Genomic DNA, 18,775 nt, shown 5'->3' with positions numbered 1-18,775 from the left:
CTTTCTATTGTTTGAAACTCTATTTTTCTTTCTACTTTCAATGCTATATGCAAAACATTTTCTATCTATTTTGAATAATGTTAATGTCTGAAACAAACATTTTTGAAAATTGAAAAATCTTTTTCTGTCTATTTTGAAAGCAAACCTGAGCAGTAAAGTACATTTCAATGAAACATGCATGAATGAATGAATGTCAATGTCTATTTCAATACATGTTACAAGCAGGTTACTCCCCAGGATGATCTGTGGTCAATGGCAAGAATGAAAAAACAGAATGAAAATGAAAAATGAAAATGAAAAGCTCGCTAAGTTGAAAACCCGAAAGGGCGGCTTAGGCAAAAATGAGCACCCCGCTGATTGACAACCTATGAAGGCAATTCAGGCAAAAATGGGGCAGCGAAAAGAATACTTACTCCCCGGTGAATCGAAAACCCGAAAGGGCGGTTCAGGCAAAAATGGGGTTTGAAATTGAAAAATGAAAGAATGAAATATTAAAAAAGCATTGACCACAGATGCGAACATCCAATGTTTACCCAGCACTGACACGCCTAGCAACGGCGAACTGTGTCCAAGAACCTTCCAAGGGTCCTCCTTTACAAGTTTTATTGCCCTCAGCCATGGTTTCGATACGTCTCTCAACGACGGTATCTCCAAAGAGGTTTTCCCCCTGTGAATATGTCGCAGCACGAGCCACTACGTGCCCAATCTTCCAATGTCTTGTCTGCCTTTGTGAAACTTCTCTGCCAAGTTACAAACCAATCATGCATTTCAAGCATTCATACATGCATAACCATGCATTTTATGTGCTCATACATCCAAAAATCTTGTTATACCATACATACATGTTGCATATCCAACTGTCAACTGTCAAATTCAAAGTCAATGTCAATGTCAAATGTCAAATGTCAAATGTCAAATGTCAAATGCCAATGTCAAATGTCAATGTTAATGTCGAATGTCAATGTTAATGTCAAATGCCAATGTCAATGTCAATGTTAATGTCAAATGCTAATGTCAATGTCAATGTCAATGTTAATGTCAAAATGCCAATGCCAATGTCAATGTCAATGTCAATGTTAATGTCAAATGCTAATGTCAATGTCAATGTCAATGTTAATGTCAAAATGCCAATGCCAATGTCAATGTCAATGTCAATGTTAATGTCAAATGCCAATGTCAATGCCAATGTCAATGCCAATGTCAATGTCAATGTCAATGTCAATGTCAATGTCAATGCCAATGTCAATGTCAATGTCAATGCTAATGTCAATTTCAACTGTCAATTCAGTTCAAATCAATGTCAATTTACTTTTGGGCCAACAAAAATGGTCATGTCTCTTTTCAAATCAAGTCAATGACAATTTACCCTCAATGGGTATCGTGTTAAACCAGACTTTCAATTTGTATCTCGTTACTGGTCAAGTGCAAGGTTCAATCCAAAAAGAACCACTTGTACCTGTTTATATGTCTATGTTTCCGGTCAAACGGCAAGTTCGATCCAAAGAACAGTTTGTACCCTTTGCTTATGTTTTGTTATCGGTCAAACGGCAAGTTCGATCCAAAGAACAGTTTGCACCAACTTACATGTTGTGATATTGATCAAGTGGCAAGTTCGATCCAAAGAACAGCTTGTATCTACCTTTTTGTCTATATTTCCGGTCAAGTGGCAAGTTCGATCCAAAGAACAGCTTGTACCCGTTTCTTGTTTGTATTTCCTCGGTCAAGTGGCAAGTTCGATCCAAAGAACAGCTTGTACCTGTCTTTTGTTTGTAGTCTCTCGGTCAAGTGGCAAGTTCGATCCAAAGAACAGCTTGTACCCGTCTCTTGTTTGTATCTCTCGGTCAAGTGGCAAGTTCGATCCAAAGAACAGCTTGTACCTGTCTAGTTGTTGCCCGTTCTTTCTACCTTGATGTCTATAAATCCCTTGGTGGTGTGACACAGCCCGTAGATTCCGGTTCGATTGTCTTGCATTCATAAATGAAATGTTGCATGGCATTCGTGTTTGTTTGAAAATCTGAAAGTGTATTTTGTTGCCCGTTCTTTCTACCTTGATGTCTATAAATCCCTTGGTGGTGTGACACAGCCCGTAGATTCCGGTTCGATTGTCTTGCATTCATAAATGAAATGTTGCATGACATTCGTGTTTGTTTGAAAATCTGAAAGTGTATTTTTATGTCCAAAAGCAGTGCAAATGTTAATATTTAAGTGTCTTCGTCCCGTCAACTCAAAGACTTCGTCTCTTGACTCTCCGGACAAAGAAACTTAAATAGGGGCAGCTGTTATACCCTAATTTTGGACCTAAAAATACTTGTTCAATTCTTCTTTTCTTGCATTATAAGTCATTTGATATGTCTCTGATCAATTGCATCTTTCTCTGCATTTTATTTCAATGTTATTTGCAAAATTCATGTAAAAGGGTATTTTAGTCATTTCCTGCATTCAATTCATTTTAATCTTTGAAAATTGTTTGAGTCTTTTAAATTGGTTTGTATAAGCCCTTGTTTCAATCTCATGTCAAAATTCATTTCAAAAAATATCAGTTAAGTCATTTTTTAGTCAATTTAGCCCCTAGGGGCATTTTAGTCATTTCCTGTGTTAAAATTTCTTTCAGTCTTGTAAAAATTTGGTTGAGTCCTTTCAAATAGTTTGAATAAGTCTTCATTTCAATTCTATGTCAAAATCCATGTTTAAATTGCATTTGAAGTCATTTTGAGTCAGTTTTGCCCCTAGGGGCATTTTAGTCTTTTCATGTGTTAAAACCCTGCTTAAATTCTAAAAAATTGTCTCTGAGTCTTTTAATTTGTTTGAATAAGCTCTTGCTTCAATCCCTTGTTAAAAAATCATTTTAAAAATTGCATTTGAGTTGTTTTTAATCGTTTTAGTCCCTAGGGGCGTTTTGGTCATTTCACATAATATTTCTGATTCGTTTTAATCTGTTTTGTTGTTTTTAATCGTCGCATTTTACGTTAATTTTCAATTTACTTTTTCAATTCGGTTTTTGTTTAATTTTCGTTTTAGTCCGCGCACTTTTGTTATTTACGTTTTAATCCCTTTTAAGTTTGTTAGAGTCCAAGTGCCATGTGTCCAAATGCTATTGGTCCTTAAGAGTTTGTTACAAGTCTATTGCCACATGTCTCTATCCTATTGGTCCAAGGTCAAAGACTTAGCCTATAAATTGGTCAAAGGGTCAATTCATTTGAATCACCAATCATTTACAAAATCCCACAAAAAAGTCACAAAAATTTTCTTCTTTTCCCTCTTTTCTTTCTCTCACGTGGTTAATTTCCACCACCATAACAAACTTTCCAACAACCTTCTTCCACCACTCCTCCTCCCTAACTAACTCTTCTCACCTTCAACCACCACCCAAACCTCCATAACAAACTTCTCCTCCACCTCTAACCACCTCCATTCTTCAAACCACCACAATCCTCCACCATAATCCACCATCATCCTCATCATTCAAGTCCCAAAACCAAATCAAACAACCACATTCATCAATTCATCAATCAACTCTTTCAATCCAACTCGTTTTCAACATTCCAAACCTGAAGAAAATCAACGAAGATTGGAACGGAATCAACAGCTTCGAATCGAAATCTAGCAACGAATCTGATCGGAACAGAAGCAGATCGAACCAGCAAGTGGACGAGGCGAAAGAGAGTGTCGTCGAGATCGAAGGAGGCGAAGCAGGCCAAAACGCACAGGAGCAGAACCGAAACAAGAGGTAATGTTCACACCTGGTTTCTTTTCCTTCGAAGCAATTTCCGTTTTTTGATCGTAATTCCGGCACCTGCGTCGCATTTCTTTGAACAAGTAGCATCGAATTTGATCTTAGAGGGAAGAAAGGTCCAATTCATTGCTGCTCACGTGAAACTCTGTTATTGCTTTTACGTTCACGTCGGTTCTTGGTTAAATTCGTTTACGGCGTTGTGTGCGTTCGTTCTCCGTCGTTTTGCTTTCGATTTGAATTTGCTTTAACCAATAACCGACGTGAGTGCTTGAATCTAGAGATGATGGTTTTTGTACGTGTGTGAAGTTTGTTTTGCGAAAAGAAGACATGGAGGGAGGAAGAATTTGCAGCGATGCTGCTTTAGTTTGGAGAAGAAGGAAGTCCAGGCGGCGGCGCCACCACCTCTGGCCGGCCAACCGCCGCCGGAATTTGGTTGTGGAAGACGAAGCTTAGGACTGTGAGGGAGGGAGTGTACGTGGAAAGAGAAGGAGAAGAAGTTTGAAAATATTGAGAGAAAAAGAGGAGTCTGTGCCGCAGGTGTGTTCTAAGAAGAGGAAGGAAATTCAGGTCTAACCCATGGGTTGAACCGCCCCATGCCCATGACCCGCGGGCTTGTGCAAGGACCATCTGCTTTCCTTTAAATGTTCCGGTTTCGCTTTGCGCACCCCCCTTTCTGTGCGCTCCAATGATCTTTTTGCTATTTTCACCCCCCTACGCATGATTTTTCTATGATAAAATTCCCAGAAAATTACTATTAGTTTGTGATGTTTTTTTATGTTTCTTGATAATTTTTGCTTATTAAAAACTGATTAGAGGCGTAGAAAAATATCTCGTGTCCTTGTCAATTCAATGTCTTGATTCATGTTAAAATGTCGTCATATAAACTTTCAAGTTTTACGAATTCTTTTGAGGGGATTTTGGCATTTGAAACCTATCTTTTGGATGTGGTTTCATGCCAAGATTCACTCCAAGAGTATGTGTGTTTTTGTCTTGCTTTTAGTTCACTTTTTTGAAGAATTTTGTGAAGTTTTAATGTGATGTTGACCTTGAGATTTTGGTATAAAGTTGTGACATTTAGACATGTAATTTTGTGGGATAAATTTGCCTCTTAATGTGGTGTTTGCTTGCTGTTTTGGTTTAGTTCTTGAGGACCTTGTGTTTGGTAAATAATGTGAAACTCTTTTGTGAAATAAAAGTGCATAAAGAGCTTGAAAATTGTATAATTTTGGGCATGATAATTTCCCTTGGTTCTCATATTTGTTCCCTTGGAATGAATCACTTGAAATGTCTTAATATTGTGAGAATCTAGGTCTTGAGTTTGTTTTAGGATTATATTGAATTTCAAGTCCTTTTATCACTTTTTTTGTTAAGATTGTTAGTTTACTTTACTTGCAAGTTATATTTGTTTTATCATGCACTTGTCATTTTGTTTCTATATCATTGGTATTACTAACCCATTTTCATTTTATGTTTCATACATCCATAAGCATTTCATCTCCTTCTCATATTCTTTTTCCCTTTATTTTCTTGCAATTTAATTTGTACCAAGACTTAGAATGTAATACTTAGGAGCTTTTGTAATATTTTACTTTTATGCCACTTTTAATTTTCTTGGCAAAGAGGCCATAGAATGTATCTAGGGTATGATGTAATATGGACTATGGACTCTAATAATGTACACCGACACAAGCACCGACACATGCACACACTCCACTTTAGATAAATAGCTAGAATATGCATGTCTAGATGTATGTTTAGGATTGTATGTTTAGATGAATGCCTAGGATTCATACTTAGAAAAAAATCAACTTTCCAAAAAAAAATATAAACAAGCATCATTCAAACTATTTTCCTAATAAACCTTGGGATCAAAATCCCATTGTATTTTCCTTTTCTTTTTCTTAATCAAAATTCAATGAAAATAATCATACTTTGACTATATTTTGCAATTCACTAATCCAACCTCACAATTTCCTAGTCTCATGCCCTTGAGGCCTCTCAATCTCCATTCTTCAAAATTCCATTTTTCAAACTTAAAATCAACCAACAAAAACAAAAACATTTTTTGAAAGAGAACTACGGTGGATTTGATCCCTTAATCGGGTACGTAGGCAAGGAACAAAATTCCTTCAATTCAACTAAAATAAAACTCCAAAAACATTCTTCTCCCCCCAATTCTTCATTTAGTAACTCTTAGGTTCAATAACATCTTTCAAAATAGCATTTAAAAGTAAAGCGCGCGCGTAGAAATTAAAGACGGTTCCTATAGGTTACTATAGTCGTTATGGGTGCCTAACACCTTCCCGTAGCGAAAACAACTCCCGGACCTCGATTCTCAAGGGTTTTGCTTACTTTTTCCCTTCCCAAGAAAAAATAAGATATCACCGGTTTAAAAGGTTCAAACGTAATCAATGTTTGACACCCGAAAACCAAGATAAAACAGCTAGCTTATCAGCTAAAAGCTATCAGCTAGCTTATCAGTTAAAAGCTACAAGCTAGCTTATCAGCTATCAACTAATTTTACCAAACAGAGCCTAAGAAGGATAAGCTAAACACGTACTTGGATTTAATGACTATTCATAAACTAGAGAATCACATGACATTCTATCTCAAAGGTTTCGTACATTAAACTTCTATTCAATATATGGATTGAATTATGAAATCATTGCTTAAAAGTTAATCTTTGAATAAATCATCTGTACAAGTTTATTCTTGAGTGTATAAATTCTTAATAATTCTTCTTTATGTCTTTTTAGTTCTTGTGAAGTATTAATTTGATCTAAGCTTTGAAAGTAAAAAATAATTCTTGCACATACTGAAATTTAAGACGAAACTAAAATTAGTAGAAGTAGAAACCAAAGTTTGCCTAATATTTCTCCACGAAATAGCTCCATCAGCCATCATAAGAATGATGTTGATCTGCGAGAATCAACACAGCCAGCAAAGTCAGAATCTGAGTAGCAAATTACATCCAAATTGTCCTTGTGAAAACACTATTTGTGTGTGTTACATCAACACTTTCTTTGTAGCATTCCAATTGTCAATACCTAGATTAATATATCTTCCAAATATTTCATCAGCAAATGAAATCGAAGCCGAGTTAAAAATTATTACTTTAGCAGAGCTAGATACAACAATTCGAGTTAACTGAAAATAATTATTCAAAACTCAGTGATGCCAAAAGCAGGAAATAAATAGTACAAAAAGAATCGTTAAAGCTGTTTCAGGGCAACTGTTTGGTGTGTTTCATGTTACATTTTGAAATACAATAAGGCAGTAGTCACAAGTCACAACTGCTATCAAGTAGTAACTTGGTCAATATCTCCAAAATAATCATTTCACTTAATCCCTATTAAAAATACTGAATAGCTTGGTTTATGTAAACTACTATTTGATAACTTGTTCATGATACTACTGTATATATTAGAATTCAATAAAATTTGCAAAAGCTATGTGTTTCAACAAAATAGTGTTATTAACATTCTCATTCAGGAAACATTTCCTATTTCCACAGGAATGGTTAATACATGGAAAAAACAGAATGAAGATTTTTTGCCTTCTGTACAAAGTAGCCTCAACTATTCTATTTAAATTTCTATTTGCATGAAAGCGAGAAGTGAGTTCTAAGAAAGCATCTTCGCTGCAAGGAATTGTGAGACCACCCATTGGATGATCATAACCAAATTCTTCTTCTGTTTGATTTAGTAATTCTTGAAACAATGGTTGGTTCAAGTATGATACTGGAATCACAAACCGCCTCATTTGATCTCCAACATAGACTGCGAGATAGCCTTTTGGAACTTCATATCCCTTGCTAGATCCTTGAGTTTTGGAAGATGATGCCCTTTTGATAATACTGGCTATACGGAAACCCATTGTTTTTTTATGGTAGCACAAAAAAAAAAAAAAATACTGATTATGTTAGAGGATTGGATGAGAAAGAAATATTTGAATTCTGATGATTTATGATGCAAAAGATTTGTGGTGATTGAGAACTCAAAGAATAATGTATATATATAGTTGCTAAGGGCCTGTACAAACCACTTAGCCAATGAAAGTATTTTGATGAGCTGGGATAGGGCCTAGTAAGAGACAAGGGATCACATGGCATTGTCTTATAGAAGTCATTTTCAAGCATTAGATGAAGATAAATGGAAGAACATGCACATGCCCCACTTTGTGATGAGAAAACTCAACAACCATGAAATTATAGACACTGCAATGGTGAAAGAAACCTGGAATTTGTTGCTATAGCTAATCCAATGGTAGACATGCTTTAGACATCTCATATGTTTTTTGTATTTGACATTGCAACCAATTAAATACAATAAATAAATAGTACATTTATGTGCAACTTGAAAAGCTTGAGTGCGACTTGATTGATGTCTCAGAAACTATGTTAGGAAAGAAGAGAACCAATATTGAACACAAGATTATAAACCACTATGAACCACATTTTATATAGTTTTTCAAGACAAATTCCATTAAATTTGCATACCAGAACAGAACTTTGTGGTCCCTGCATTGCTAAATAAGTAACAACTAACAAGGTCAATTAAACTTTCTCTTGCATTGGTAAGCCTGTTTTTTGGTGGGGTGATATGTTGGTGTATTATCTAAGACAATTCCATGTGATCATGTATATGCTCTTGTCTCCTTTGCAGAATCTTTCTCCTTCACAAATCATTCAAGTAGCCAACAGTTTTTCAATATTCTTTTATCTATATATATATATATATATATATATATATATATATATATATATATATATTAAAGGCTACAAGCATTTAGGACCAACACAAATCATTCACATCCCAAAGTATTCCGATTTCAAAAACTTGCTTCTTGCTTACAAGTCTTTTATAAAACCAATTTTTCTCAAGTTTGAACGCATACAACAATGGGTTTTCGTTTCCCTAGTATCATCAAAAGGGCATCATTTGTTGGAAATCGAGCAGTTTCAAAAATTGTGGACGTGCCAAAGGGATATCTTGCAGTGTATGTTGGAGAGAAACAAAAGAGATTTGTGATCCCCATATCATACTTGAACCAACCATTGTTTCAAGACTTGCTGATACAAGCTGAGGAAGAGCATGGATATGATCATCCAATGGGTGGCCTCACCATTCCTTGTGGCGAAGATGTCTTCCAGCATATAACTTCTTGCTTGAATGGACTATGAATCTGACACCAAAATAGACTAACATAGTTTAGTAGAGATATTTTTTTTTTATAAACTAGGCATTTTATCAAATTGTAAAGATGCGAAAAAAATGTCCATTAGATTGATAAATTGTATATAAATTTTGTTTAACGACAATGAATTCGACTACCCAAGCAGCTCCTCTATGTTTTTGGTTTATTGCACTTACGAAATGAGTTCGACTATATGCGAAATGTTGCTTACTATGAGGAAAAACGAACTTAGTAATCTAAAAACGACATAATACATACATGAAAAAAAGAACATATATCCTATCAAGGGCAGATCAAAACTAATTTTCCTAGAACAAAGGTGAATGATAAATTTACCTAAGTTTCCATTTTTATTTTTATTTTAAAAAAAATGACATAATACAGACATGAAATTCAAATGTTGGGTACCAAAGCCTTAATCATACATGAGGTACCTTCCCTTCATAAGAAACAGGTGCACAAAAACAATTCAGTAACAAGGTAAATTATTTTACTGAATGACATCAGTACTTATTTATGATGGGCTGTAGTGAGTGACAACAGCTCACAAACCACCACATGGTGTTGCCTTATAGATTTTCAGAGCCACAAGATGTTTTAGAATAATGGCCCACTTTATAGATGAGTCACCCACATATTTACTGCTAGAATAATCACTTTGTTCTTTCATCCACATAAACTTTTACTGCCATTGACACACAGTATCAATAGGATATGGCCTTAACTAACCTCCATTATCAAGAAGACTTTCGATACAAGGAGATAGTCACCTTTAGTCAAACAATCGGCTATGATACCACTATTCTGTCATGAGGCGATTTTTGGTTTCATGACATTGGGCTAAGAGAAATCACATAAATGGCTTCTATACCATATTTTCCCCCCAAAATCTCAATGGCTTGAATCCAATGGTTGCATGTAATTATGTCTCCTGCAGTTATAATCAATGGCTTTCTTTATCATAACAGCTTACAGGACAAGTACTTTGTGAAGAGCACGGAAAGTCCTTTTGATTGTATAAGTCTTCATCAAGACCCCAATGTTTCCAACTGCACAAGTACTACCACGCAACATATAATTTAATTGAAAACTGATGAGACATTGTTGTAAGGTGGAAATTGCCTATAAGTAGTCACATGCCTTGGCAGTTGGTTAGGACCCTACACACTTTAATTCTCAGTTGAAGTTTTCTTAAACACATTTATGTGCTATGAACAATGTATTATGCAATTTAATAATCTGGGGATGGAGTATGTGTTTATCTATCTTATTTCATTGGCCTGTGTGGTTGAGAGATGATCTTGAAAACACTTCATTTTCTCCAATGATGATTTTCTTCTCTTTGATATAGAAGGGATGTAAAAAACCATGCAAGAGTATTACGCATTAGGCTTTACATTGTGATCTATAATTGAAATACAATGTAAAATTTAATACACTGACAGTGCACAGTCATTGACCTCTTTATTTATCATTTTATTTGATGAAATCGGTTATAACTATAAGAATTAGTTACTCTAATACTACACATTAAATGATTACTCGAATACATCGAGTTGCTGAGAAAAGTAGTTCACGTCTTGTTCATCGCTTATAACATATCTGCCAATAGCCAACAAATAATGTTGCTATATTAATTATCTGATACATGTACAACTTCAAAACCTTAAGAAGGACCACGGCTATAGAACACAAAATCATGAGCCATTATGAACCACAATTTATATTTTTGCAAGACAAACCCCGTGAAATTCGCATACCAGAATTTCACGGTCCCTGCCTTCCTAATATGTAAGTATCAAGAGTTGTTTAAACATAGCAGAACTCTTGCATGGATACTTCAGGTAGGGTAATCTGTTTATTTTGTTTATAGAAGGTGGGACTTGTTTTATCTACTATGACATTTGATCTTTGGGATAAACCTCTAGACAATCCTGTTGTGAAAGTGCCTCAAAATTGAAGAAATTGGAATTCTGGTAGCAGAAAATCGGTGGCCGATTTTCAGAGCACGGTGGCCGATTTTGGACTCTGTTTTTTGTCTGTTGGTTCTGTAAAAATCGGTGGCCGATTTGGTGAGCACGATGGCCGATTTTGACAGCAGAAAATAAAACAGAAACGTATTTTTGGGCCTAGATTTGTTCCAGTTTTATTGAGGATTCTTTTACTATAAATATAGACATTGTATCAGTGTAAACCTTGAGAGATAGAGGGGGCTGAAACAAGGGTTTAGAAAGGCAACAACAAAACTAGGGTTTGTATAGAGTTTCTCTTTGGAACAAACACTAGGTTTTGAGGGTTGATTCACCTTGGGAAACACTATTAGGATTGAGTCTCTTGGTTACGGGAAGAGGCTGGGATTTGGGTAGAATTAGGCGGGAGACTTATTCTTGTAACCCATTGATATCTCTTTTGTAACGTTACTCATCATATAGTGGAACGGAGGGCTGCTCTCTCCCCCAGACTAGGTCAATTTAGACCGAACTGGGTCAACAAATTCTTTGTGTTCTCTCTTCCTTTTCTCTCGCTGTTGTTTTCTACTTTTGGCTTGTGATTATAATTGTTCCATACACTTTGATTTTGGTTGCTTAATTATCCCTTGCTCCACACATCAAGTTGTTATTGGTGTGAGTTTTTCATCGAATTCGCAACAAATCCCATGTGATCTTGTACATGCTCTTGTCTCCCTGTAGAAACTATGACCAATCCTAAATAATACTATACCATAGTGGCACATAGTCTATGTCAGATCTATATATATTCATGGTTGCAAGTAGCCAATAGTTTTTCAATAATTCAAGTAGCCAATGGTTGCCCTCCTTCACCAATAATTCAAGTAGCCAATAGTTTTTCAATATTCTTTTATCTATATATATTCATGGTTGCAATACCAACATAAATCATTCACATCCTAAACCATTCAAATTTCAAAAACTTGGTTTTTGCTTCAAGTTTTTTTTTTTCTTTTTTTTTTTTTAAAAAAAAAAAGCATTTCTTCTCAAGTTTTAACACACTCAACAATGGGTTTTCGTTTACCTGGTATCATTAGAAGGTCATCATCATTTACTTCAAGCCGATCAGTTTCAAAAGTTGTGGACGTGCCAAAGGGCTATCTTGCAGTGTACGTTGGTGATAAACAAAAGAGAATTGTGATCCCCGTATCATACTTGAACCAACCATTGTTTCAAGATTTGCTGAGTCAAGCCGAAGAAGAGTTTGGATATGATCATCCAATGGGTGGCCTCACCATTCCTTGCACCGAAGATGTCTTTCAACATATAACTTCTCGCTTGAATGAGCTATGAAATATTACATTAATGTAAGATTTTAGGAAACTGACATATAGATTAGTTGAGACATTTTTTACATTAGGAACCATATCAAATTGTAAAGTTCCCCTTTTCCAATGAAATGAGAAAACAAATTACTATATAACAAGTATGTGTGTTTTGTTTGATTACGATGAATTCAACTACTCAAGCTGCTCCTATGTGTTCTTTATTTACAGAATATGCTTGCTATAAGAAAAACAAAGTTTGTGTTCTGATAAATTTCAAAGTACTAATGAAACGCATGATGGCCAGCAAGGGCAGAACAAGAACATTTTCCGACGACTGATGTGAAAGATAATATAGCCAACAGTGCATTGAATTGCCTTCCCTTTAGAGTGGACATTAACAATGACTTAGTAGTATTGAGTTTTGCATCTTTATATTTTCTATTCTAAGTTATGTCTACTAAATATTTAGACTTGCCTCGGAATTTCCAAAATTCATCGATGAGGTTGTATTTAGCAGATTCTAGTGCTACTTGGGCTGATGGTCAATGAAAGTAGCTATAAAATAGGAAAAAAAAAAAAATTAAGTGCTTCGAAAAACCAAAATTTCTACATCTATTAGCCTTAAGTTACTTATCCAATCTCTTCACAGATTGCCTTGTATCTTAAGTATCTTAAGTGCTTCATAGTAAGTCCATAGGAAAACAAAACAGGACGTCGGCTTGGCAATATTAAAAATATATTTGTATGGTCAAAGAAATTTAGCATACCAACAAAATACTCCAAATTAGAGTTATGATGTCTATATGAGACTCGGTTGTTAATTAGTAGCAATGTACACAACATTTTAAACTTTTCTTGCTTGGATTACATAATTGATGGACTTCTTGCACTACTTATGTTACTGGGAGGAAGTGCTGATTTCACATAGCTACTTTATAGCAGTGGATTTTTCTTGCTGGATTATTGAATAATCAAGTTGTTGGCACAACACTTGGACCACCATGTCTGCCGATTTCCAAGTAACAGTAACACTAGATAGGATATTGTCACAAAATGTGGTCTTCCCTTATCTCAAATTTCATTATTTAATAATTTTACAAACCTATTTCCTAGTTGTTTAACAATAATTTGACAAACCAATTTTCTGATTGAAGCGATTTGTGATTCCCATTTCATTATTGAATCAACCTTCATTTCAAGAATTCTCATGCCTATCAGAGCAAGAGTTTGGATATGATCATCCAATGGGTGGTCTCACAATTCCTTGCAGTGAAGACGCTTTCTTACAACTCACTTCTCGGCTTCACTGCTAAATCTCGTTAAAGAAGACTGACATAAATATTAGTTGTGACAAATTGTACAGCAAAAACTTTCATTTTTCATTCTTTTCTAAGCGGAAATGTCATCAAACTGAGATAGTTATGAACATTATATTTGACTTGATGGTCGAATTTCAATGAATTTCTGTATATATCTTATTTTTGCCCGAAAAATTTATATACATAAACAGCCATCTTTTTGCATGTTATCTTTGTTTTATCACTGTTTATAACATCTGTTGTTCTCCTGCTACACTTGTCTAATAAGTGTAATTGGGATTGCACTTGTCTAATGCCCGAAAAATTTATATACATAAACAGCCATCTTTTTGCATGTTATCTTTGTTTTATCACTGTTTATAACATCTGTTGTTCTCCTGCTACACTTGTCTAATAAGTGTAATTGGGATTGCACTTGTCTAATAAGTGTGATTGGGATTGCAATGAGAAGAATCTCTGTAACATCCCAGACTGCTTTCAGGATTGCCGACTAACCCCACAAACCAACACGAGTCTTTTCAGCATGCTTTGTCCTCACTCACATGCTTACCGGGAAACTTCCCGGTAGGTCACCCATCCTAGTACTACTCCAAGCCAAGCACGCTTAACTGTGGAGTTCCTATGGATTGAGCTACCGAAAAGAAGATGCATCTTGTTGATATGGGTAGTACCTAACAATTCTTATAAGTCTTCCTTCAACCATGTAGTCCCATACCTACACGGCCTCCGGATCCCTCTCATTCCGATGTGATTCGGTTCCTCCTATTATCGTGGGGTCATCCTTACGGATAGTGCCCGTTCCAACTGGCGGGAACCTTTCGTATCCAACTGGCGGGATATCGAAAGTCACGACGTGGGTGTTACATGCCCACCAGCTTCCGCCTGGTTCGTCCTCGAACCACACCGTACTAGGAGATCCCTCTCATTCCGATGTGATTCGGTTCCTCCTATTATCGTGGGGTCATCCTTACGGATAGTGCCCGTTCCAACTGGCGGGAACCTTTCGTATCCAACTGGCGGGATATCGAAAGCCACGACGTGGGTGTTACATGCCCACCAGCTTCCGTCTGGTTCGTCCTCGAACCACACCGTACTGGGAGAGGTCTGCTCTGATACCATTTTGTAACATCCCAGTCTGCTTTCAGGATTGCCGACTAACCCCATCAACCAACACGAGTCTTTTCAGCATGCTTTGTCCTCACTCGCACGCTTTCCGAGAAACTTCCCGGAAGGTCACCCATCCTAGTACTACTCCAAGCCAAGCACACTTAACTGTGGAGTTCCTATGGATTGAGCTACCGAAAAGAAGATGCATCTTGTTGATATGAGTAGTACCTAACAATTCTTATAAGTCTTCCTTCAACCATGTAGTCCCATACCTACACGGCCTCCGGATCCCTCTCATTCCGATGTGATTCGGTTCCTCCTATTATCGTGGGGTCATCCTTACGGATAGTGCCCGTTCCAACTGGCGGGAACCTTTCGTATCCAACTGGCGGGATATCGAAAGCCACGACGTGGGTGTTACAATCTCTAAGGCTAGAAAGAAGAGTGTAGCACAGGTAGAGCTGATTGTTTTATTTCAAACTAATTTCTAAGACAACTAAGAACTATGGTTAGCCAATTAAGGTTTTAATAAGATTTTTAAAATATACACCACTGTGCTCTTAAATTAACTTATTTTCTTATAAGAATAAGGATTTCAAGGGTCAAACTCTAGACTTCGTCATAAACGTTATAATACCATATTATGAATCAACTTTTTCAAAACCTTAAATTGTTAACTAAAACGAAATAAACGGTTATATATTGTATATCTCTATTACCAGTTCAAAATTCATAAAGTCATACATATACTACTATATTGAGATGACTGTTTTACTGCAAATCTATCTCTAATTACTTGAGAATCACATGGCATTCTATCAATATTGAAGTTGTAAATCATCCTAAGGGTGATCAATCCCTACAAATAATGAAGTATAAACCATCCATTGCTTACAATAATCTTTGGATTAACCACGTGTACGAGTTTATTCTTGAGTGTGTTAATCCTTACTTATTAGTTCTTCTACTCCTTTTAGTTCTTGTAAAGTACTAATTTGATCTAATTTTTGTAAATTCAAAAGTTACATCATGCACATACCGGAAATTTAAGACTAACTAAAACCAGTAGATATTGTCTTTTTCGTAGCAAAAAAACAAGGTGGATATACTGATAAAAAATCGGCACTGAGATTGAGATTGCTATTACATGGAGGTTACGTAACATTCCAACAAAACTATTACTTATCCAAAAACAGTATAGATTACCAGCTAAATTTGACAAAAAGCATATTTCCTTCATTCGTAGTAAGTTAAATTTGTTCCTCGTGAATTATGGAGCCGAAAAAAATAATTAAAAGCCATTCCCAGATGAGCATATGGAAGATAAACGTGTCTCTTGGTATTAAATTTCTGCATATAAGTTTGTAATCAATTCATTGAAAAATTTCCTAAACAAATCATAATCTATTTGTCCCTAATCACCTCACTCAGTTGTTTTACTGTTTTTTTAACTGACAAAAGGTGGAATGTAGACTATAATGAAAAAAATAAGTAACGGCCTTCTGCACAAATTTGCCTAAAATAATCTATGTCAGATCCTTCTTCTTGAAGGTCTACAACCTACTCAAGCGAGAAGTGATATCTAAGAACACATCTTCTCTGCATGGAATAGTGAGACCACCCATTGGATGATCATATTCGAATTGTTCCTCAGCTTGATTCAGCAGTTCTTGAAATGATGGTTGGTTTAAGTATGATATTGGGATCACAAACCGCTTAATTTCCTCTCCCACATATACGGCAAGATATCCCTTTGGCACATCCACACCCTTTGAAGATGCTTGGTTTGATGCCCTTGTGATGATAACAGGTAAACGAAAACCCATTCTTATATGTCTTGTGAAAAGAAAATATTGTGTAAAAGAAAACTCAAGTTTCTGAATTTCAAATGCTTTAGGTTGTGAATGATTTGGTGCTAGTCCTAAATGCTTTCAGGCATGAATATACATATATAGATGAAAGGATAAGTAACAAACCGTCGGCAACTACAATGACCCGTAAAGGAAGGCCATGAGATTTGAGTTATGGCCAGACAAGAGGATATAGATCACATGGTGTTGTCTTCAGAGGACTTTCACAAGGATCAACATCATATGGTGTAGTAGATAATGCAAGTCCCACATTGTAGAGCAGGCCCAACATGTAGAATGGTTTATGTTGATCTATTGTTATCCATTGCCTTATAATCACTTACCAGCTGGAAATCAACACTATCATAATGAAGAAAACATGTCTAGAGCATGTTTACAAAATTATGAGGTTGCACTTCAAAGGGTGGTCTACAATTGTAAGAATTGGTTGTAAAGTCTTTTCTAAAGGGGGATCTAAGTTGGCATGAGTTTTGAAGTGTGAAGTAATCCTTGATATAATTAAACAACCATGACACAATACCATGTGACATCTCATTGGCCTTTGTCTCTCACTAGACCCCATCAAATAATAGTTCACAAATCACTACACACCACACAATGAATTGTTTCCACAAAGACTCCTCCTATATATACTCATTATGACATTCTTAAGCAGCAATACAATTCAAGTCACTCACAAAATACAAATTCAAATATTTCTTTCTTTCATACACAAGCTGTTGAATTCATTGTTAGTGTGTTTCAACTCATAATAGTTAACAATATGGGTTTTCGCTTATCTGGTATTAGAAGGTCATCATCTTCCAAGGCTGTGGATGCAATCCCAAAAGGCTACCTCGCAGTTTATGTTGGAGAAAAAATGAAGCGATTTGTGATTCCCATTTCAATATTGAACCAGCTTTCATTTCAAGAATTACTACATCAAGCAGAAGAAGAATTTGGATATGATCATCCTATGGGTGGTCTCACAATTCCCTGCAGTGAAGATGCTTTCTTACAACTCTCTTCTCGGCTTCAGTGTTAAATAAATCTTACGAAAGAAGACTGACATAGATATTAGTTAGTTGATACAAATTGTACAGTAGACACTTATATTTTTCATTCTTTTCTAAGAGGAAAAGCCATTGAATTGAGATAGTTACAAACATAGATATTTGACTTTTTTTGTCAAATTTCAACGAATTTCTATATATATCTAATTTTTTGCTCGAAAAATTATATATATAAACAGCCACCTTTTTTCATAATCTCTTTGTTTTTATTATTTATACTGTTTATAACACCTGCTGTTCTGCTGCAACTCTTGTTCGATAAGTCTGAAATTAAACATACAAGTTCTCATACCACATCATGAATCAACTGTTTCAAAATATTAAATTGTTAAGTGGAAATAAATAGATGGTGAAAACATAAAAATAATCTTAATGTAACTAAACCTTTAACCTTATATAAAATCGTTTATTCCTTAGCTGATCTTAAATAAGAGAAGGCGTTGAGAAGGGTAATCTAAAAATGCAGCTGTATTTTATAACTATTGCTAGACTAAAGAATCAAATGACATTCTATCTCAAAGGATTCTACGTTAAACTTCCATTCTACATATGAATTGTAAAACATCCTAAGGGTGATGATCACTCCCAGTTAAGTATGAAATTAACCGACAAAACTGAAAAAAAATAATACTCTTAATCAATGTAGCCAAGATCGAGTCCTAGCTCGTAGGATCGCACAATCTTACGTGCCACAGCACCTCGACCGTGCTTTGACTTTACTCTGGTTCGGTTTTGCTCTGTTTCCTGTTTTTTTGCAATTTTTCCTTTGTTTCCTCTGTTTTTTGCCGTGTTTCCTCTGTTTTTCTCTATTTTGTTGCTCGGTTCCTCTGTTTTTCCTCTATTATCTCTGTTTTTATGCTTGGTTCCTCTGTTTTCCCTCAATTTTCTCTATCTATTTCTCTCAACTATATCAACAACCTTCCGGTCCTACTTACAAACCGTGTTACGTTCCTCGTGTTTACGTTCTTTCACCGGCTGACCGATCCTACGTAGGATCTCGATCCTGACTACATTGCTCTTAATCATATTAAAAGGATCCAAATCAAATACTAACAAAATATCTATCAATATCCACTCACCAACAGTGGAGGATTTGGCTAGATGTAGTAATAACATAAAACATCAAGAAATTGAAGAAGAGAGTTAAGAAAGTTGTGCACAAATGAAGGCACAAATTCATTTTTGTTGCTTCCTTTCTTATCCTGCACAAAAACATTGTT

At 35.6% G+C, this 18,775-nt stretch overlaps 5 protein-coding genes across 6 annotated transcripts; 3 read left to right on the top strand and 2 right to left on the bottom strand.

The window, feature by feature from the left end:
* Positions 1-6,945: 6,945 nt before the first annotated feature.
* LOC146931248 (auxin-induced protein 10A5-like) lies at positions 6,946-7,836 on the bottom strand. Its single transcript, XM_085702728.1, has one exon. It carries the CDS (start codon positions 7,607-7,609, stop codon positions 7,157-7,159), a length of 453 nt encoding a protein of 150 aa, XP_085558854.1. The 5' UTR covers positions 7,610-7,836; the 3' UTR covers positions 6,946-7,156.
* A 664-nt stretch (positions 7,837-8,500) lies between these two features.
* On the top strand, positions 8,501-9,053 carry LOC146931247 (auxin-induced protein 15A-like). Its single transcript, XM_085702730.1, has one exon. It carries the CDS (start codon positions 8,634-8,636, stop codon positions 8,913-8,915), a length of 282 nt encoding a protein of 93 aa, XP_085558856.1. The 5' UTR covers positions 8,501-8,633; the 3' UTR covers positions 8,916-9,053.
* A 2,561-nt stretch (positions 9,054-11,614) lies between these two features.
* On the top strand, positions 11,615-12,364 carry LOC146931246 (auxin-induced protein 15A-like). The gene has a single exon (XM_085702729.1). The coding sequence runs from the start codon at positions 11,947-11,949 to the stop codon at positions 12,229-12,231; it is 285 nt and encodes a 94-aa protein (XP_085558855.1). The 5' UTR covers positions 11,615-11,946; the 3' UTR covers positions 12,232-12,364.
* A 3,585-nt stretch (positions 12,365-15,949) lies between these two features.
* Positions 15,950-16,543, bottom strand: LOC146931245 (auxin-induced protein X10A-like). Its single transcript, XM_085702725.1, has one exon. The coding sequence runs from the start codon at positions 16,456-16,458 to the stop codon at positions 16,186-16,188; it is 273 nt and encodes a 90-aa protein (XP_085558851.1). The 5' UTR covers positions 16,459-16,543; the 3' UTR covers positions 15,950-16,185.
* LOC146931244 (auxin-induced protein 15A-like) lies at positions 16,304-17,750 on the top strand. Of its 2 annotated transcripts, none has more exons than XM_085702726.1 (2): positions 16,304-16,442; positions 16,568-17,750. In XM_085702726.1, the coding sequence occupies exon 2, from the start codon at positions 17,267-17,269 to the stop codon at positions 17,525-17,527; it is 261 nt and encodes an 86-aa protein (XP_085558852.1). In that variant the 5' UTR covers positions 16,304-16,442; positions 16,568-17,266; the 3' UTR covers positions 17,528-17,750. The 2 variants fall into 2 exon arrangements, with proteins under 2 accessions (XP_085558852.1, XP_085558853.1); XM_085702727.1 differs by having other exon boundaries at positions 16,323-16,442; positions 16,530-17,750.
* The last annotated feature ends 1,025 nt before the right edge of the window (positions 17,751-18,775 follow it).

This window comes from Medicago sativa, chromosome 4 (assembly GCF_051527215.1).
Source record: "Medicago sativa cultivar Bolivia chromosome 4, Bolivia_mono, whole genome shotgun sequence".
In the NCBI taxonomy this organism is placed as follows: domain Eukaryota; kingdom Viridiplantae; phylum Streptophyta; class Magnoliopsida; order Fabales; family Fabaceae; genus Medicago; species Medicago sativa.
The sequence above is the reverse complement of the archived record's forward strand: the minus strand, read 5'-3'. Positions and strand labels throughout refer to the sequence as shown.